The 16,851-nt window shown below is 34.8% G+C and overlaps 1 protein-coding gene across 1 annotated transcript; it reads left to right on the plus strand.

The window, feature by feature from the left end:
* The first annotated feature begins 5,836 nt into the window (after window positions 1-5,836).
* On the plus strand, window positions 5,837-15,781 carry LOC112033591 (zinc finger CCCH domain-containing protein 44). Its single transcript, XM_024066373.2, has 10 exons — window positions 5,837-6,546; window positions 6,840-6,919; window positions 8,077-8,261; window positions 8,512-9,430; window positions 9,522-9,649; window positions 11,497-11,556; window positions 11,641-11,691; window positions 11,869-11,939; window positions 12,704-12,858; window positions 12,970-15,781. The coding sequence occupies exons 1-10, from the start codon at window positions 6,044-6,046 to the stop codon at window positions 15,423-15,425; spliced, it is 4,608 nt and encodes a 1,535-aa protein (XP_023922141.2). The 5' UTR covers window positions 5,837-6,043; the 3' UTR covers window positions 15,426-15,781.
* The last annotated feature ends 1,070 nt before the right edge of the window (window positions 15,782-16,851 follow it).

The following is a 16,851-nucleotide window of genomic DNA, read 5'->3' on the forward strand; positions in this document are numbered from 1 at the left end:
TTTTTTTTTTTTGTTTTTGTTTTTTTTTTTTTTTTTTTTTTCTGCCGCAGCTGTTGACTTTGGGGGACAAAATTACTGTGCGTGTACTGTGTGTGTACTGTTTACGTACTGTTTATGCAATATTTAATATTAAAAGTGGTCCCACAATACTATTTACACATTTAAAAATTATTTTGCTACAGTGTTTTCAGCAACAATCAGTTTTATCAACTTTCAGCAACAATAAGTACTATCCAAACGGACCCAGAGTAGCAAGCTTGGCATGCGTTCTTATCGTTTGGATGATACTAAAATGACCTCAAATAATCTCTCGTTCTCCAATTACTAGGATTATACTTATTATTTCTTTAGGCAAAAAAAAAATCCAGATTGTACCATGGTGCATCATTGGTGTGATGGTTACTCTACCAATATAAATACTTGTGAGATGTAGAAGGTAAGAGTCGGAATTCAAGTCTTCAGGAAAAAGTTTCACACACATATACTTAGACTATACCAAAGTATAATTTCTATCTTGTAAAAAATATATTAAAAAATAAAAAATAAAAATAAAAAAAATAAAAAAACCTGGATTGTAATTGTACCTACTTTAGAAAAACAAAACGACTTTAGATCCCCCAAAAAAAAAAAAAAAAAAAAAAAAAAAAAAAAAAAAAAAGGACTTTAGATTGTACACGTAAATATAAAAAATCGGGTATATTATGTGGTGTGGACTGCGCGGAGTTTTGCGCCTCTACATTCGATTCATGCGTACGATACATACTTTTGGACAAAGTACCATCTCTCTGTGACTTAGCTGGTGCCTTTAATAATGGATTACCAAACAATCCTAACAATCAATGACTCCATGTGGTGGGGAGTTGAGACCCTGAGAGATTATTCTTCATTTTGATGTAAAATATCTAGGAGGAGCAAAGAAAGAAATCTGAGGAGGAGCTTATGTAAATGGACCTTAAAGAGTTGAGTAGTTATACACATAATGTATAAATAAATACGATATGTCTCGTGAGCACATCTAGTCAATTGTTCAAGTTTTATAAAGGAGCACATGTATACAGTTTTTTTTTTTTTTAGAATATTTTAGTGTTTTAACTTATGGCGTCTGCTTCGATAATAGTTATTTATTATAAGACTAAGACACCAATCAATTTTTGGTGCAGGTAAGGATTGAATCCCAAATCTTTTATACAACCATCAAAGATTTTACCAACTGAGCTAACCGAAACTCACATATAGTTTAAGAGTCTGTAGAAAGTAGTAACTTTGAACATGTTTAATAATACAAATGTTATGATTTTGGAAATAAAGGGTTGGGAACCACCAAAATCTGTTTGTTTGGGCTTTTTTTTTTTTTTTTCTGAAAATTGTTTTTACTTTTTTATTTTTAAGTATGGCATTTTTGTAATATTTTGATATCAAATTGTGAGTTCTAATTAAGTCAACTAATAAAATCTCTTCTCGTTGAATAAGATGTCTGAGTTTCAATCTTTACCTACACCAAAAATCAATCAATGTCTTAATTTGATGATAAAAAACAATCATTAAGAACAAATGTATATATATAAAAAAAAAAAAAAAAAAAAAAAACAAAAACAAAAAAAAAAAGGAAACGCGCCGTGCCTCTGTATCCAAACCCTCACATAATCTTCTTATGGTGTTTTGTTTTGTTATGCTTTTGACAATAAATAACAGAATTTGTTATCAATATAGTAAAGATCATAAAAAAAGCGTTGCCATAACATAACCACATGCATGATTACCTGTCAAGAACTAAAACCTTTTAATATTATGAGAAGTTTAAGTTAGCCCAAAGGGAAAAAAAAAAGAAAGAAAGAAAGAAAGAAAATAAATAGAGCTATGCTAAATACACTGAATTATAAATATAAAATTTCACACCACATTACAGTAGACTAGGAGACTTGGAGTCCACCACAATACAACATTGTAAAAAAATGTGAAATTTTTTTCATTGGTTATAGTCTTCTAGAGTTTCTCAAAAATGAAAAAGAGAGAAGTTTAATTATTGAAAAAATCTAGAGACAAATAATAAACCATCAAAAAGGGAAAAAAGTTAATAGATGTATTAAGGACGTTAATTTAAAAAATATTTTTAGAAAATTTTTATGAGAAAAGAAAAAAATAATTGATTTTTTTAATAGATTTTTATATTTCCCATAAAAATGATGGTGAGTTATATGAAAAATTTATGTCTAGCATGACTCTTAATTATTTTAAGAAATAATGACTGACATGTTTATTAAAAGCTCTTAATTGTTTTGAGAAGTAATTATTGTCATATTTATTAAAAGCTCACTAAAAAATACAGAGAAAAGAAAAGCTTCTTCACCAAATTGACGAAAGATCAAACAAAATTGACGAAAATCTAAAAAAAGTTTTTGATTAAGATAGATTATGAGTTTTGAAAAACATAACCCCCCTTTAAAAATTATCCCACCAAACAAACCCAATGACCTATCATAGATGAAACGGTGTTATGAGTATATAGATTGAAATGTTTTAGTGATATGAGATTTTGTGTGCGTTTGATATTGACTTATTTAATTTTTTTTTTTATTGCTTTTAGTTGAATATGTACTAAAAATACTCATACTTTAAAAATGTGAGGAAAAAAAAAGATTTTAAAAATATGTAGTAAAAAAATATAAGCTCCTTCACCAAATTGATGAAAGATCAAACAAAATTGACGAAAAGCTAAAACAAGTTTTTGATTAAGATAGCTTATGAGTTTTAAAAAGACAACAACCTTTTAAAAAATATCCCACCAAACAAACCCAATGGCCTATCATAAATAAAACAGTCTTATAAGTATATAGATTAAAATGTTTTTAGCGACGATGAATTTTACTAGTTATATTAATTGAAGTCTAGAACCCATATATTTGTCAGAGGTAATTTCTATAGATAAAAAACTTGATGCATATATTAAAAAAGAGTAACATGGCAAATTGTTACCAATGAGTAAATAAGTAATTTAAGTAGTGAGCTTAGATTGTAATTAATAAAAGCTTAGTAGTTAAGATTTGTTGTAAAAATATTATAAAAATATTGTTTGCTTAGTATTATTATTTAAAAAATTATACCTTAAAACTCATATTTTCTTTATATTTTTTTTTGCTAGTCGTTTAGCAGTCAGCACAATTGTCAGTATTGTGTCACATAGCTAAATATTTTCAGCAAAACGTAATTCTTTTTCGGCTCTCTAATATAGTTTGGATAAACCAAAGATATATCTTATCTTGAAGCACAATCTTATTACAGCAATTCCAGGGATATTCTAAGGATAGACTTTAATTTCACATCTTGCTAACTAATGGTAAGTTGTAAAAATTATGACAATAAGTAGAAACCAACTTCACTCTCAAATTTGGTATGTCAGTAAAAGTATTGATTTTAGTTATTCTTCTAATCTTTAGTTGTCTGGCCAAACCCACCATCTATAAATATCCAACCAAGTTCTGACATATATGCTTTTTGTTTTTGGAAAGGCATTCTGACATATGCTAATGAATCAAGACAATGATGGAATCTTAGACTTATTTGTTTTTTCAAAATTTTAATTTAAACATTTATTTATAGCGGTCTAGCGTGGAACTTTTTGGTCCCGTTTTCCCATGTTGCGTATTGGGAGTAGAATATCAATCAATTAAAAAAAATAAAAAAAATTTGAAGGCCCATAAACACCACGCACTCTCATATTAATTTTTTTATAGTTCCGGTTAATGTGCCATCTTAAAAATTTTTTTATGAAAAATTAAAAAAGTTGTCAAAATAGTTAATTATTATTTTTTATATATTTTTTAAAATAGTTTAGTAAATCTTTTTTTATGGGTAAAATATCATTTTCGTCCTTAAACTATCACAAAAGTTCGTTTTTCGTCCCTAAATTTTCAAAAGTTCTATTTTCGTCCCTAAACTATCACAAAAGTTCATTTTTCGTCCTTAAACTTTCAAAAGTTCTATTTTCATCCTTAAATTTTCAAAAGTTCTAACGGAGTGCTGACGTGGTTTGACAGAGTGCTGATGTGGGAGGGACGAAAATCAATACGTTTGGAAAAGTTTAGGGACGAAAATAGAACTTTTGAAAGTTTAGGGACGAAAAACAAACTTTTGTGATAGTTTAGGGACGAAAATAGAATTTTTGAAAATTTAGGGATGAAAAACGAACTTTTGTGATAGTTTAGGGACGAAAATGATATTTTACCCTTTTTTTATTGTAAAAAAATATTTTTTCATAACAATTTCATATATTTTGATTTATATACCATCTCATTATTGGCACATTATAATCTATTATAATTAATATTTTTAATTACTTGCATGTGACTTAGTAGACATATTAGGTATTGTGAAAATGTTATTAATTTTGTTATAAAACTAGTTTTATTGTTTTTTCACTACATTCCATTTAGGTTTGTTTTGTTGTAAATTTTTTTTTATGTACAATTTTTTTTAAGAAAAAAATAAAAAAAAGTTAATTAAGATTTTACTGTAAAACAAACATTGCAAAATATTGACAATATATTCAAAAAAAATTTATAACAAAACAAATGAAGAATATTTTCATAACAAACTGAGATTGTGATTCACCAAAGTGGTGAATTAAATAAATAAATATATCCAAAATGCCAACTTATGATAAACTTCTTGTGCAAATGGAATGAAATTTACTGCGTGCTTGACTTTGTGAACTAGTCTCATTTCCTTGTAAATCCTAACTAGGCAAAATGGAAAAGGGGGCTGAACCTAAAAATGTAGGAAAAAGATTTAAAAAAAAAAAAAAAAAAAAAAGAAGGAAAGAGAGAGAAGAGTAGTTTTTTGTTTTGATCATGTTTTAGGCGTTGAAGCAAAACATGTCCAAAGTGGACCCCAGTGGACAATCTCCTGCCTTTTCTAGGTGCCCACTGACCACGTGGTGCTCGAGATTGGAGAATGAGGTCTCACAAGAGCCGCGTTTGACGCTTCAAGGCAGAAAGTTACGAAAAAAATAAAAAAATAAAAAAATAAAGAAGCAGTAGAAGACAAAGTACCATTAACAGGAAAAAAAAAGAAAAGTACTGAAAAACCACTAAAAAATCAACTAATATTTTAAGAATATTGATTCAAGTAGTGTTTTTAAAATTTTTTTATGGCAAAAAATAAGCAATTGACTTTTTTAATAATTTTTTAATATTTTTTTAAAAAATAATATTAAAACTTTTTAAAAATAATTTATTAATAAATATCTTATCCGTCTTAATTCTTTTATTAAGTAAAAACTGTTATATTATTGTACTATTAAGAAGTTACAATAACATACATCTAAAAATGTATTTTCACTATTTTACAATTATAATTAAAAGTGATATTTAAACTTTCTTAAAATAATTTATTAATAAATACTTATCTTAACGGCATTAACCGAAAACTGTTATATTGTGCTATTAAGGAGTGAAGATAACACATGCCTGAAATCTTGTTTTCACTATTCTTCCATTATAGTTAAAACAATGCTTACAGATTTCAAAAGATGGTGTTTATAATTGTAAACTGGTGTTTTCACTATTCTATAATTACAATTAAAACAATACTTACAGATTTCAAAACACAAATGTAAAAGAAACAGTGCTTTTACGAAATTCAAAACATAATATATAATTCCAACTGGAGCCGAAGAGGACAGTGTGTAACTCGTGTGGTATGCTACAACATTAAGCGACTATAAAGTGCCAGCACAAACAATTCGAGCCAATCCCAATTGACCGTCTTTGGGTGTCGTTCTGCACTCAACTTCCTTCTATTTCCATTTCACTTTCTCTATAAATAAAAAAAAAAAAAAAAGTTGAGGAAGAAAAGAAGTAATAATAAAAAAAACAATGCCCTGTCACATCCACACTGAGTCCATTTCCATGTGCCCACTACTCCCCAATCGACCCAAGGTCTAGGGTTTTCGAAGACCACCCCTAACCTCTAACCTTCAATCTCCGATTTTAGATTTAACAATTCAATCTCTCTCGCTCTGTCTCTCACTTCCCCGAATTCGGGCATGGAAGAGCAACAACAGCAACAGCTAAGTCAAAATCAAAATCAACAAGCTTTGGTTCTTTACAAACCGCGTATTCAAGATGGAGGAGGGCAATCACAGCCTTGCTTTGACAATTCGTCGGAGCAGAGCAGAGACGAGGACCTCATGAGCGTCGATCAATGTCATATCGATGATTCCCAACTCGTCGGAGCTACACCGGCGGCGACGGAGGACGCTTCCAAGGCGGCGGTGGAGTTGATGATGATGATGACGAAAACAACGACGCAGAACAAGGTGGAGCCTTCTCCCCTTCCGGTGGTGCCGGATACTACTACTCCTACGACTACTACTAGGACGACGACGACGACGACGACGGTGGTGGTGGCGAAGAGAAAGCGTGGTAGACCGCCGAGAGGTCAGCCGAAGATGACCATAACGTCGCCACCGCCGAGGAAGAAGAAGGACGAAGAGGACGTGTGTTTCATTTGCTTCGATGGTGGTAGCCTCGTGCTCTGTGATCGCCGGTCAGTAGAGTCTTTCATCGCCAATTTTCCTCTTTTGCTTTGTTTTCTTCGTTGCTAATTTATTTAGGGCTTGAGAAATGAGAACAGTGAAACTGAAAGTTGCTCAATTAAGAGTAAAAATGAGCTGATTTTGGCTTTTGAAAAAAGTTTATGGGCGACGAAAGCGTGGGTTAGGGTTTAAGTTTTTGTTTATTTATTCATTTCTTCATTTCCATTACCCAAAAGGAGAAAAAAAGAGAGAAAGAAATAAAGCTTATTAATTTACTTTATTTGTTTTGTTTATTACTTGTTAGGGGCTGCCCTAAAGCATACCATCCTTCATGCATTAAGCGGGACGAGGCGTTCTTTAAATCGCGGGCTAAATGGAATTGCGGTATGTCATTGGTTGTAGCATCTAATTCTCTTTTAACTCTCTCTGTATATAGAATGCAGTTACTGTGTTATCCTGTAGGCATATGAAAGGAAAGCAATCTGATAGTTTTTAACAGTTTCATTTACTGTTGTGTCCGAATTTCGCGGTACTAGAAGCATAAGATCACTCCCATTGAATTATCCAATTCCCTTCAATTTTTGTTTAGCTGTAAGGCATGTGCTATTTAAAAATTGAATAAGTACCACCTGTCACACATATAACTAAAAACGGGAGGATTCAATTGGAGGGGATCCTTTCAGCTGGGGCATGTTTGTTGTATAAGCATTATATGGTAGTTATAATGTGTACATTGTTATTATTATAGATTACCTTCTTGATGTAAATATCATTGATCAACAAAATGACATGATTGTTATTAAATGCTTGATGCCATTGGTTTCCGTTTGTGTAATATCATTTGTATTCCAATACACGACTAATCAATGTTATTGGAAAAAGTGTTACGAAACAAAAAAGTGTGTTTGGGTTGGCAGTTTTAGAGAATACCGTGGTGCGAAAACTTGATTTGGGTTTTAAAAGCAGTGCGTTAATGAAAAAGCTACCTACTATATGTGAATTGCAAACATGATATTTGGTGTTTTCAAAAAAAGGCAATTCCTTTATTAAAACAATGCCAAACAAATGAATTTTGCGGGGCCAAACAGACTCAAAAGGTTTTTTTTTTTTTTTTGTGAAGTTATCAATGAGTTATGACTTAAATGAAAATGACACTTTTCTCATCCTATGCGAATGGGCAGAGGATGAGGTCCCAGGTCAAAACCTTCTATTGCATGCCTGTATAAATTACCTTAAAAAATGGAACTCTATGTCTGTTATTTGGGTTTTTAAATATTTTTTTTTTGGAGTTTTCAGTAGTTGGTGCTATTTTAACCCTATGCTTAGATGAAGGAGAGGAGAGGAGAATATCGGGGAAGGTGGCCAGAATATACTAAAATTCCTGCTACTGTCCCCTCTTCTCCTATCCTCTCCCACCTTTTCCCTCCATTTCAAACATACACTAAATGAAGTTATCATTTTTTTTAATCTCCATTAGTAATTTGACTTGTGATCTTTAGGTTGTATGACTTTTTGTTCTTTACTGTATTCATGCATTTCAGGTTGGCATATATGCAGTAGTTGTCAGAAGGCTGCACATTATATGTGCTATACTTGTACATATTCTTTGTGCAAGGGTTGTATCAAAGATGCTGATTATCTGTGCGTAAGAGGAAGCAATGGATTTTGTGGCACATGCATGAGAACTGTGAAGCTGATCGAGAATTTGCAAGGAAATAAGGACACGGTACGCTTTTTAATTATTGTTGATCCAAAAAAAAAAAAAGGAAAAAAAGAAAGATAAAGGAATTGATATGCTGAACACTCCTTCTGTCTTCTTCTTTTTCTTTCTTTTGGTCACTTTCTGATGTGAGCAAAGCTCTCTTAGCTTGGACTTGTTAAAAAAAAGAAAGCTCTCTCAGCTTGGTTCAATTTGGATAGGGCACGCAAAAAAATTCCAGGGCTGATAATGTGGAATAATTTATTATGTTGTGCAGGCTCAAGTGGATTTTGATGACAAAAGCAGCTGGGAGTATCTCTTCAAGATGTATTGGATATTTTTGAAGGGGAAACTGTCTTTGACTTTAGATGAGCTTACTCGAGCTAAAAATCCATGGAAAGAAGCTGATACTATAGTTTGTAAGACGGAATCTTCAGGTGAAGTTTATGATGGTAATACTGACAAAGGTTCTAGTTTCAACCATTCTTGTACAGGCATAGAAACAAATAATTCCAGAAAGAGAAAGACTAGGAAGCAGCCTCTGCTTAATAAAGACTCTCTTTCTATGGAGAAATCAGTTAGTAATAATGGGATGCATCTGCCTGAAGGCTCAATATGGGCATCAAAGGAACTCTTAGAGTTTGTTGCGCATATGAAAAATGGTGATACATCCCCGATACCTCAGTTTGATGTCCAGGCTCTTTTGCTAGAGTATATAACGAAAAACAATCTCCGTGATCCGCAGCGAAAATGCCAAATTGTTTGTGATTCAAGGCTTATAAATCTATTTGGAAAAGCACGTGTTGCTCACTTTGAAATGCTCAAGCTTCTTGAATCTCACTTTCTTATAAAAGAAAACTCTCCAGCAGATGATATTTTAAGAGCGGGAGTTGTCGATGCTGTTGCACGTCAGTTGGAGACTGATGGGAATTATGATAGCCAACTTCCGACAGGTAGTGATAAGAGGCGTAGAACACGTAAAAGACCTGATGAGAGAGGGTCACACATTAATTTAGATGCATTTGCAGCAATTGATGTTCACAACATTAACTTGATTTACTTGCGGCGTAATTTGATGGAGAGTCTTATGGATGATGCTGACAAATTTCATGACAAAGTTATTGGCTCATTTGTGCGAATAAGAATTCCCAATAATGACCAAAAGCAAGAAATGTACAGGCTTGTACAAGTTGTAGGTATTGACTTTATAACACCTATCCTCTAAATGTACACAGTAAAACACATGTTATGCAAAATTGTGACATTGTTGAGGTTTTTGTGTATTAGGTACAAGCAAGGTGACTGAACCATATAAAATTGGAGAAAGAACTACAGATGTGATGCTTGAAATCCTAAATTTAGACAAGAAAGAGGTCATATCAATCGAGGGGATTTCAAACCAGGAGTTCTCTGAGGTGATATTTTTCTCAACTCCTACATTTTGTAGAAATGAAAGTTGCTACCTTTTTATCTTTTAATAATAGGACAATATGGTTTCCATCACAAACAACTATGACGATTTTTTTTCTCATTTGTGTTAACTACTTTGGCCAAGAGCCTTATAGCTCAATGGCATTGCCTGTTCACATTTAGAGGAGAATCAAAGTTCAAATTGCCCCTCCCCCACTTGTTGTAACAATTGAATAAAAAAAAAAAATCCTACTCAGATTTAAGTATTTGTTAGTGCATAATACAGTTTTTATGATCTACTTGAGTATTTTTTAAACTTAAAAACATGATTTGTGTATTTTAGTCTACTGTTAGGCAGTGTTTGGAACCACTACAAAAACACATTCCCATGGATTTCTAGGTGTAAAATGCATTCTGTAATAAAATTAAGGTGTTTGGTTGGACATTTTAAGATTTGCAGAATGCATTTTGTGTAGAATGCATTTTTCAAATTTGCATTTCTAGAGCAGAAGTCAAAAGTTAAAAAAAAGTGACTTTTTATTCTCATTCTACTTCTCATTTTCACTAAAGCAATTGGGCCCACTAATAATGCATTAAAACCCATGCCCAACGACTCTTTTCTCCTTCCTTTTCTTTTCTTTCAGTATCTTCCTCTTCTGTTCACTTCTTTTTTCTCTCACAAAACCGTTTTTCTCACGATCAATCTATCTATCATCCCAAAATCACAACAAAAACTTCTCAAAATCAAAACAATAATCAACAGATATCCCAATGTATTTTCCCAAAACAATAAAAAGAATCATAGATGGGGCCTTTTTGGTTGACCCATGGCTTAGAAGACTAAGAGGAAGCGGAGGAGGAGGAATCGCTGGTTGACCCATGGCTATGCAGCTGAAGGTGAAAGCATAGGTCCAGAGGCAATGGGTTTGGATTTGGTGGGCATTTTGGGTGTCGTTGTTGATGGGTTTGAGTTTTGATAGTTGGCAAAGGGAGGTGGAGGAAGCGGGGGAGGAGGAGGTGGGGTTGAACTTTGAAGGCGAGAGAGATGGGGGGTTGTGGTTGTGGTAGTGGCAGTGGTGCAGAGGAGGAGGAGGTGGGTTTGGGTTTGAGTTTGATGGGTTTGAAGGGAGGCAGAGAGGATTGGATGGTCCCAAGTGTGAACCAAAGCTGTAGAGACCTATATATCGATATATACAAACATGTGTCAGTACATATGTACAGACACAAAATTACTTTGCATGGTTGGTTCAGATTGCTTGTTCCTGAGATAAAAGGAACATATCAAATCAGATATATCAGGGTAACTCACAACCCAATGAATAAATCCATCCACTGAAGCAGTAGTATAGCCATCTACAACTTGCCTACTAACATCCGACATTCTTTTAGCCTTTTCCACCAAGTGTGTACCGTGTACACATCAGTGGCCTGAATTTCAAATGTAAACCACCTTGCAGAACTGTGAACCCAAACCGCAGAGATCTATAGTCCTTCTCAGGGGGATGATCACATACTCAACCGTGGTTGGATTTCATAAATACAAAGTCTGAATTGATATCCAAATTGCATAACAGGATCAAGCCATTGCAAGAAATGCGGATAGAATCCTTACCTTTACCACCTTTAGCATGAATGAATGAACTGAAAGAGTATTTGCGTTATTTGTGCTATTTCAATTTTCTATTATTTTTGGATTGTATGAACATGCACAACTTAAACACACTAGCATCGTTGTATATAATTTTATTCTGTGAGCAAAGAGACTCTCTGGTTGACGTGTAGTATTTTGGAGCATCATGAATGGAGTTTACTAGGTGGCTTCTGTAGTTGATATTTTATGTTATGTTTTCAGGATGAGTGCAAACGTTTACGCCAGAGTATAAAGTGTGGGCTCATCAAACAGTTGAATGTGGTAAGTCTTGACTCTTATGTTCCCCTATGTCTCAACCTAAGAATTTACATCCCTTTTGTAAAGGAAACTTGTTCTTGGTTGTAGGGTGAGATTCAGACAAAGGCAATGACACTTAAAGCAGTGAGTGTGAATGATGTGAGTTCCTTTCCTTTTGATCCTGGGGTAATGGGGCAGTATTGTATGCAGGATGCTTGTGTAGTAAATATTCTTGTAGTCTGTTACAATTGCGTTAAGTGAATGTTGTGGCCTATAAATGTTTTTTTTACCCTGGAATATCATTGCTGAATGTTGTGGTCTTATTTCGCAATCTAGGTGCTGGAAGCAGAGATATTGAGACTTAATCATCTTCGTGATCGAGCAAGTGAAAAGGGACATAAGAAGGAATATCCTTTGTTGTTTCTGATTGTTTCATTCTATTTGATATTTGAATTTTCCCTTGCAAATTTAAACTCTTGGTGCTTGAAAGCAAATGCCTTCTCTGTTTTTTTATTTTTTAATCTTAGTTATGCCAAATATCTGTATATGGAAATTCATTTGAGTAAGAATATTCCCATACAAGTTACCTATCAAAAATAAAATAAAGAGTATTCCCATTCAAGTTGCTTAGATTATGTGTTCCTGGATGTTTATATGGATTGCTGGTTACATATTTGAGAACCCAAAGGAATGATATGTGGCATGATTGATGAACGACCTCATTTTCAATATTTTAAAGGCTCATTTTTTATTATAAATTTTTTCTGCCTCATTCATCTCAAGAACCTCATGTTGGTTACACTCATTTGTCAGCATTGATCTTTTGACTGCTTGTAGAAATAGAGCATAGCTAGCCTTGTAGCCATCTCTTGATGTTTCACTTTATATTATATCTGATAGTTGAGAGGTAATGGGGGAAGTAAAGAGAAGTTTTAATCTTTGAATTTATTTCATTTTGTTTTTGAAGTTAACCTATTGGGTGCATGTGTGACTTACCAATTATTATTATTTTAATGGCAATTGAAAATAGAGCATGAGTTAAAATATTTACACTACACTGATAAAGAATTACCTTGTAACCATTGATTGGTAGCATTTTCTATTCTTAATATTTGTGATGTTGCAAAGAAATTGGTACAAATTTATCAAGCATTCCTTAACTATGTTGCACATTAAGAGAATGCGTGGAGAAATTACAACTTCTGAAGTCACCTGAGGAGCGTCAGCGTAGACTGAATGAGATTCCTGAAGTCCACACCGATCCAAAAATGGATCCAAGTTATGACTCTGAGGATAATGCTGGAGAATTAGATGAGAAGAGACAAGGTCCCTACTTTTGATTTATGGACATGGAACGCTTATAATTGATATTATATTATCTTTAAAGTTTTAATTTGAATTTTTAATTTGGTAGTAATGGTGCTGGTGTGTGTGCAGATGTTAGTTTGAGACCAAAACTTCCTGGCTATGGTAGAAAGGGGAGGGAACCTATCTCTGCACGAAGAGCAGGTGATATATCAGATGATGTTGGAAGCAGAAAAAGCTTTACCAAGTCTTGTGAGCAGAGTAGTAAAGTTGGTATGACTAGTAATTCTGACGAAGGTGGTGCTTCCCAGCTTCATGATACAGTGAACAAATCCTCTTGGAATCAGGAAAGAGAAGCACCTGGAATAAATAGTTGGAATCCACCAGCAAACCAGGTTAATACTTCTGGTTCATTGGACATTGCTTGGAATAGTCAAGCAGTGGTGGTTGCATCAGAAATTTCACCACTGGCTCTTTCTTCAGTGTCAGAGCAATCTGCTAATGATTCTGAGACTGACAAAATTTGGCACTACGAGGACCCAGCTGGCAAAATTCAAGGGCCATTCTCTATGCTGCAGCTGCGTAAATGGAGTGAGCACTTCCCTTCTGATCAGAGAATATGGAGGATAAATGAAAAGCAAGATAAATCTGTACTTTTAACTGATGCATTAAGTGGACAACACCATGAAGTGCCACCTTTTCCAGATAATGGTAATTTACTGTCTCAGGGAGTTGGAGTTGCCTCAGATGTTGGAGATAATATCCGTGATGGTGGGTGGAGTGAGAGTATGAATGCCGCTCAGACAGACAATAAAGAAGTTGAAGGGAGCTCAAAGCCAAAGCAGGAAGACTCAAGTGTTTATAGTAATAATAATGATGAAGTTTTTAGGGGCAATGAATGGGGCTCTAATTCTTCTAGTTGGACTACACCTGCAGATGTTGCTAATTCCGATGAGAGAAGGAATGGAGTTTCTCTATCAGGCTGGGACTCATCCCAGGGAAATAATTCCTGGCTTGACCAGCCTCAATTGTGTAATAGTTCATTAACCCCACCTGCATTTTCTGGGAAGTCTGATGAAACTCTGTCACATCAAGTGAGGAAAGATCATGGGGGTGAAAGTAATTCTGGTCAGGAAAATGGAAATTGCAATTCAAACAGTACTGCTGACGGTCAAACTAAAAATGAACAGGGTTATGAGAACCGATCTGATAGTGAGGGCCATTCAGGCCAATCTTCTGGACACAGCCAGAGGCCTCCACCCATAAATGGTTCATTGAACAGCTGGGATTCCAATTCTGGTTTTACCTCTGTAGTTAAGTCACTTGAAACAACAGTGAAAAATCAGGAAATTGTTATTCCAGATCTGCCCAGTCCCACTCTAAAGCAAAACAATGAAGACTCAAAATGTCAGGCTGGTGAAAACAAGCAAGCTGTTTCTTCAAGTGTTCCTGTACAAAATGCAGACCCTTCCTGGAGCACTGCTTCTAGTTTAGTGGATGGTGGGACTCAAATTCACGACGTAGCTGCTAAATGGGGTGGGTACTCCCCTACTCCAGCCAAACCTTCTGTTGAGGAATGGGACTCCAGTCTTGTCTCTGCATCTTCTCTGAAACCCACTGAAATGATCAGTGATCATGCTGCTACCCCAACTTCAATAAATGACCAACTGACACATTCTTCCCCGTCCCATCCTCCATCAAATACATCTAATTGGCAGGCAATAGTTACTGAACCTGCTGACTTCTGCTCTTTAGCTGACGAATCAGTTTCAGATCTGTTGGCTGAAGTTGAAGCGATGGAGTCTCTTGATGGCTTGCCTTCCCCTACTTCAATTATGAAGTGTGGAGGTGCATTGATAGATGATTCTAAAAATTGTATGAGTCCTTTAGATGGGTTTAGCCCAGCCCTTGATCCAGGAAAAGGTGACGCCTTAAGCTCCACTGGTGATTTACAAGTACCTTCTCAATCTACAGTGACTGATGAACCACGTGGTGTATCTGGGGCCGATGTTCTTGATCCTCAAAAGAGGTCCAGTGGACATTCCTCCACAAGTTTTGAAGTGGAGGGAGATGCAAAGCGCAGTGATATTTCAGTTAACCAATGGGAATCTGGTTCTGACATCCAACCTACACCGCCATCTACAGCAAGTTGGGACATGGGTACCACAGATTGGAGAGTGGGATCAGAAAGTACAGCCACTAGTTATGGAGCAGTGCAGGGAGGTGCAAACTTGGGCTGGGGAGGATTAGATCAAAGAACGACAAATATGGGTTATGGAACTGGTCAAGTAGCAGCAGAGAACAGTGTAAGCATGAATATGAGTGCTTCTGCTGGGAATGCTGGCATTTGGGGAACCCAACCGAGATATGGTGGTGACAGATTTTCTGGTCCTAGAGATCGGGGTTTTCAGAGCAGGGATTTAGGATATGGTAGAGGTAGGGGTATGTGGAACAACAGACAGTCCATGTATGGTGGTGGAAACGGAGGAGGTTCCTTTAGGCCTCCTCCCAAAGGGCAGCGAGTTTGTAAGTTTTATGAAAGTGGATACTGCAAGAAGGGGGCGGCATGTGGTTATTGGCACCCATGATTATGGGGTTCTATGCAATTAGGCACATTTAATTCTGTAATCATTATTCATGTTAGGGAAGTCTGGTTCTTGCCAATGTTGCAATTTAACCTGTAAAAGTATCAGTCAACAAGCAGCGTAAAACATTATTTTTTGAATATCTGGGTAGCTCTAGAGTTGCAAAGTTGTGGACAATTTAGGAAGGGTGATTTAATTTGCCTGCCACAACGCTTTCCTCGTGATTTTTGCTTTGACGCATCTGGAATCTTGGTTGGATACACATGCTACCCAAATTGTGGGGTGGGGGGTGTAATTTGTGGACTATGCAGATGTCCGCTCAAACGCTATTATATATAAAATAGTTGTTTTTGCATACATTGATTAGTCTCTCTTACGACCGCCACCGGCAGGGTTGTGTTGAATGAGAATTGAAATTTCTCGTTTGGATATTCTTAGGTTGCTTAGCGGGCCCAGCGTATGTGGATTGATTGAGAGGAGAGCTGGTGAATTTGAGGATTAGCAATTCAAATTTACTTTGTAACTTAGCGATAAAAATATAATAAATTTATTATTATTATTGTTATAAACTCTCAATTACATCATCCAACTTTGTTTAAAATTCAGTTCATCCCTAAACAACCTTTGATTTTGTTCATTTCACCGCTCTTAGTCTTGGCTTTGATATGCATTCAATCAATGTAGTCATTCTATCCAATACCATTAGATGATAGATATGTTGTTATAACATGAAAGCGGAACGGATCCGAAACTTTAAAAAGGAAGAAGTTAAAAAGAAGAGTATTTAAAAGGGCTGTATCAAGTAGGCTTTTTGTGACTACTTAGACTGAACATGGGTAATGGGCGTCACTGCTTGTATCAGCCAATATATGTCCAACCTTATTTATGGCCGTACTATAGGCGGTGTATAAACTGTAAAGGGGACATGTAATGTTACATGTCCCCTTGGTAACATTGCTCATGAACTTGATGCTGAAGACTGTTGTTATTTATTTATTTGTTAATTACGAATTATATGCCTCTTCGTATTTTTGGTTTATCTCTCTTTGTTTTTGTTGATTGCAGGGATCTTCTATGATCTAGAAAAAGGATTGATTACATTAATTTTAGTCAATCGTGTTCAAGAAAGTTAAGGCTGCGTTTGGCAAGATGTAAAATGTTTTTCAAGTGTAAATATTTTACAGAAAGGAAAATATTTTTTTCTGTTCGGTTGTGTTCTATAAAATACACTTGAAAAAGTATTTCCAGTGTTTGGTTTTGCATGTAAAACATTTTCCAGAAAATTGTCAAAAACCTTACCTTAATGCAAGCAAATCCTAGCAAAAACAAATCAATTGCAACCAAGAACAAATTATTGTTACTACCTCAACCAAATCATGTAAACAACATAAAAACACACTATATGAACCTCATAAAATCCCAGATCTTG

This window comes from Quercus suber, unplaced genomic scaffold (genome assembly GCF_002906115.3).
Source record: "Quercus suber isolate HL8 unplaced genomic scaffold, Cork oak 2.0 scaffold_780, whole genome shotgun sequence".
Lineage (NCBI taxonomy): Eukaryota > Viridiplantae > Streptophyta > Magnoliopsida > Fagales > Fagaceae > Quercus > Quercus suber.

Bases quoted from the DNA above. Each gene is read 5' to 3' on its own strand.
- LOC112033591 (XM_024066373.2), top strand. From the start codon at position 6,044: ATGGAAGAGCAACAACAGCAACAGCTAAGTCAAAATCAAAATCAACAA. The intron at 8,262-8,511 runs GTACGCTTTTTA...TATGTTGTGCAG, and splicing joins TGCAAGGAAATAAGGACACG to GCTCAAGTGGATTTTGATGA. The intron at 11,940-12,703 runs ATATCCTTTGTT...ACTATGTTGCAC, and splicing joins GAAAAGGGACATAAGAAGGA to ATTAAGAGAATGCGTGGAGA.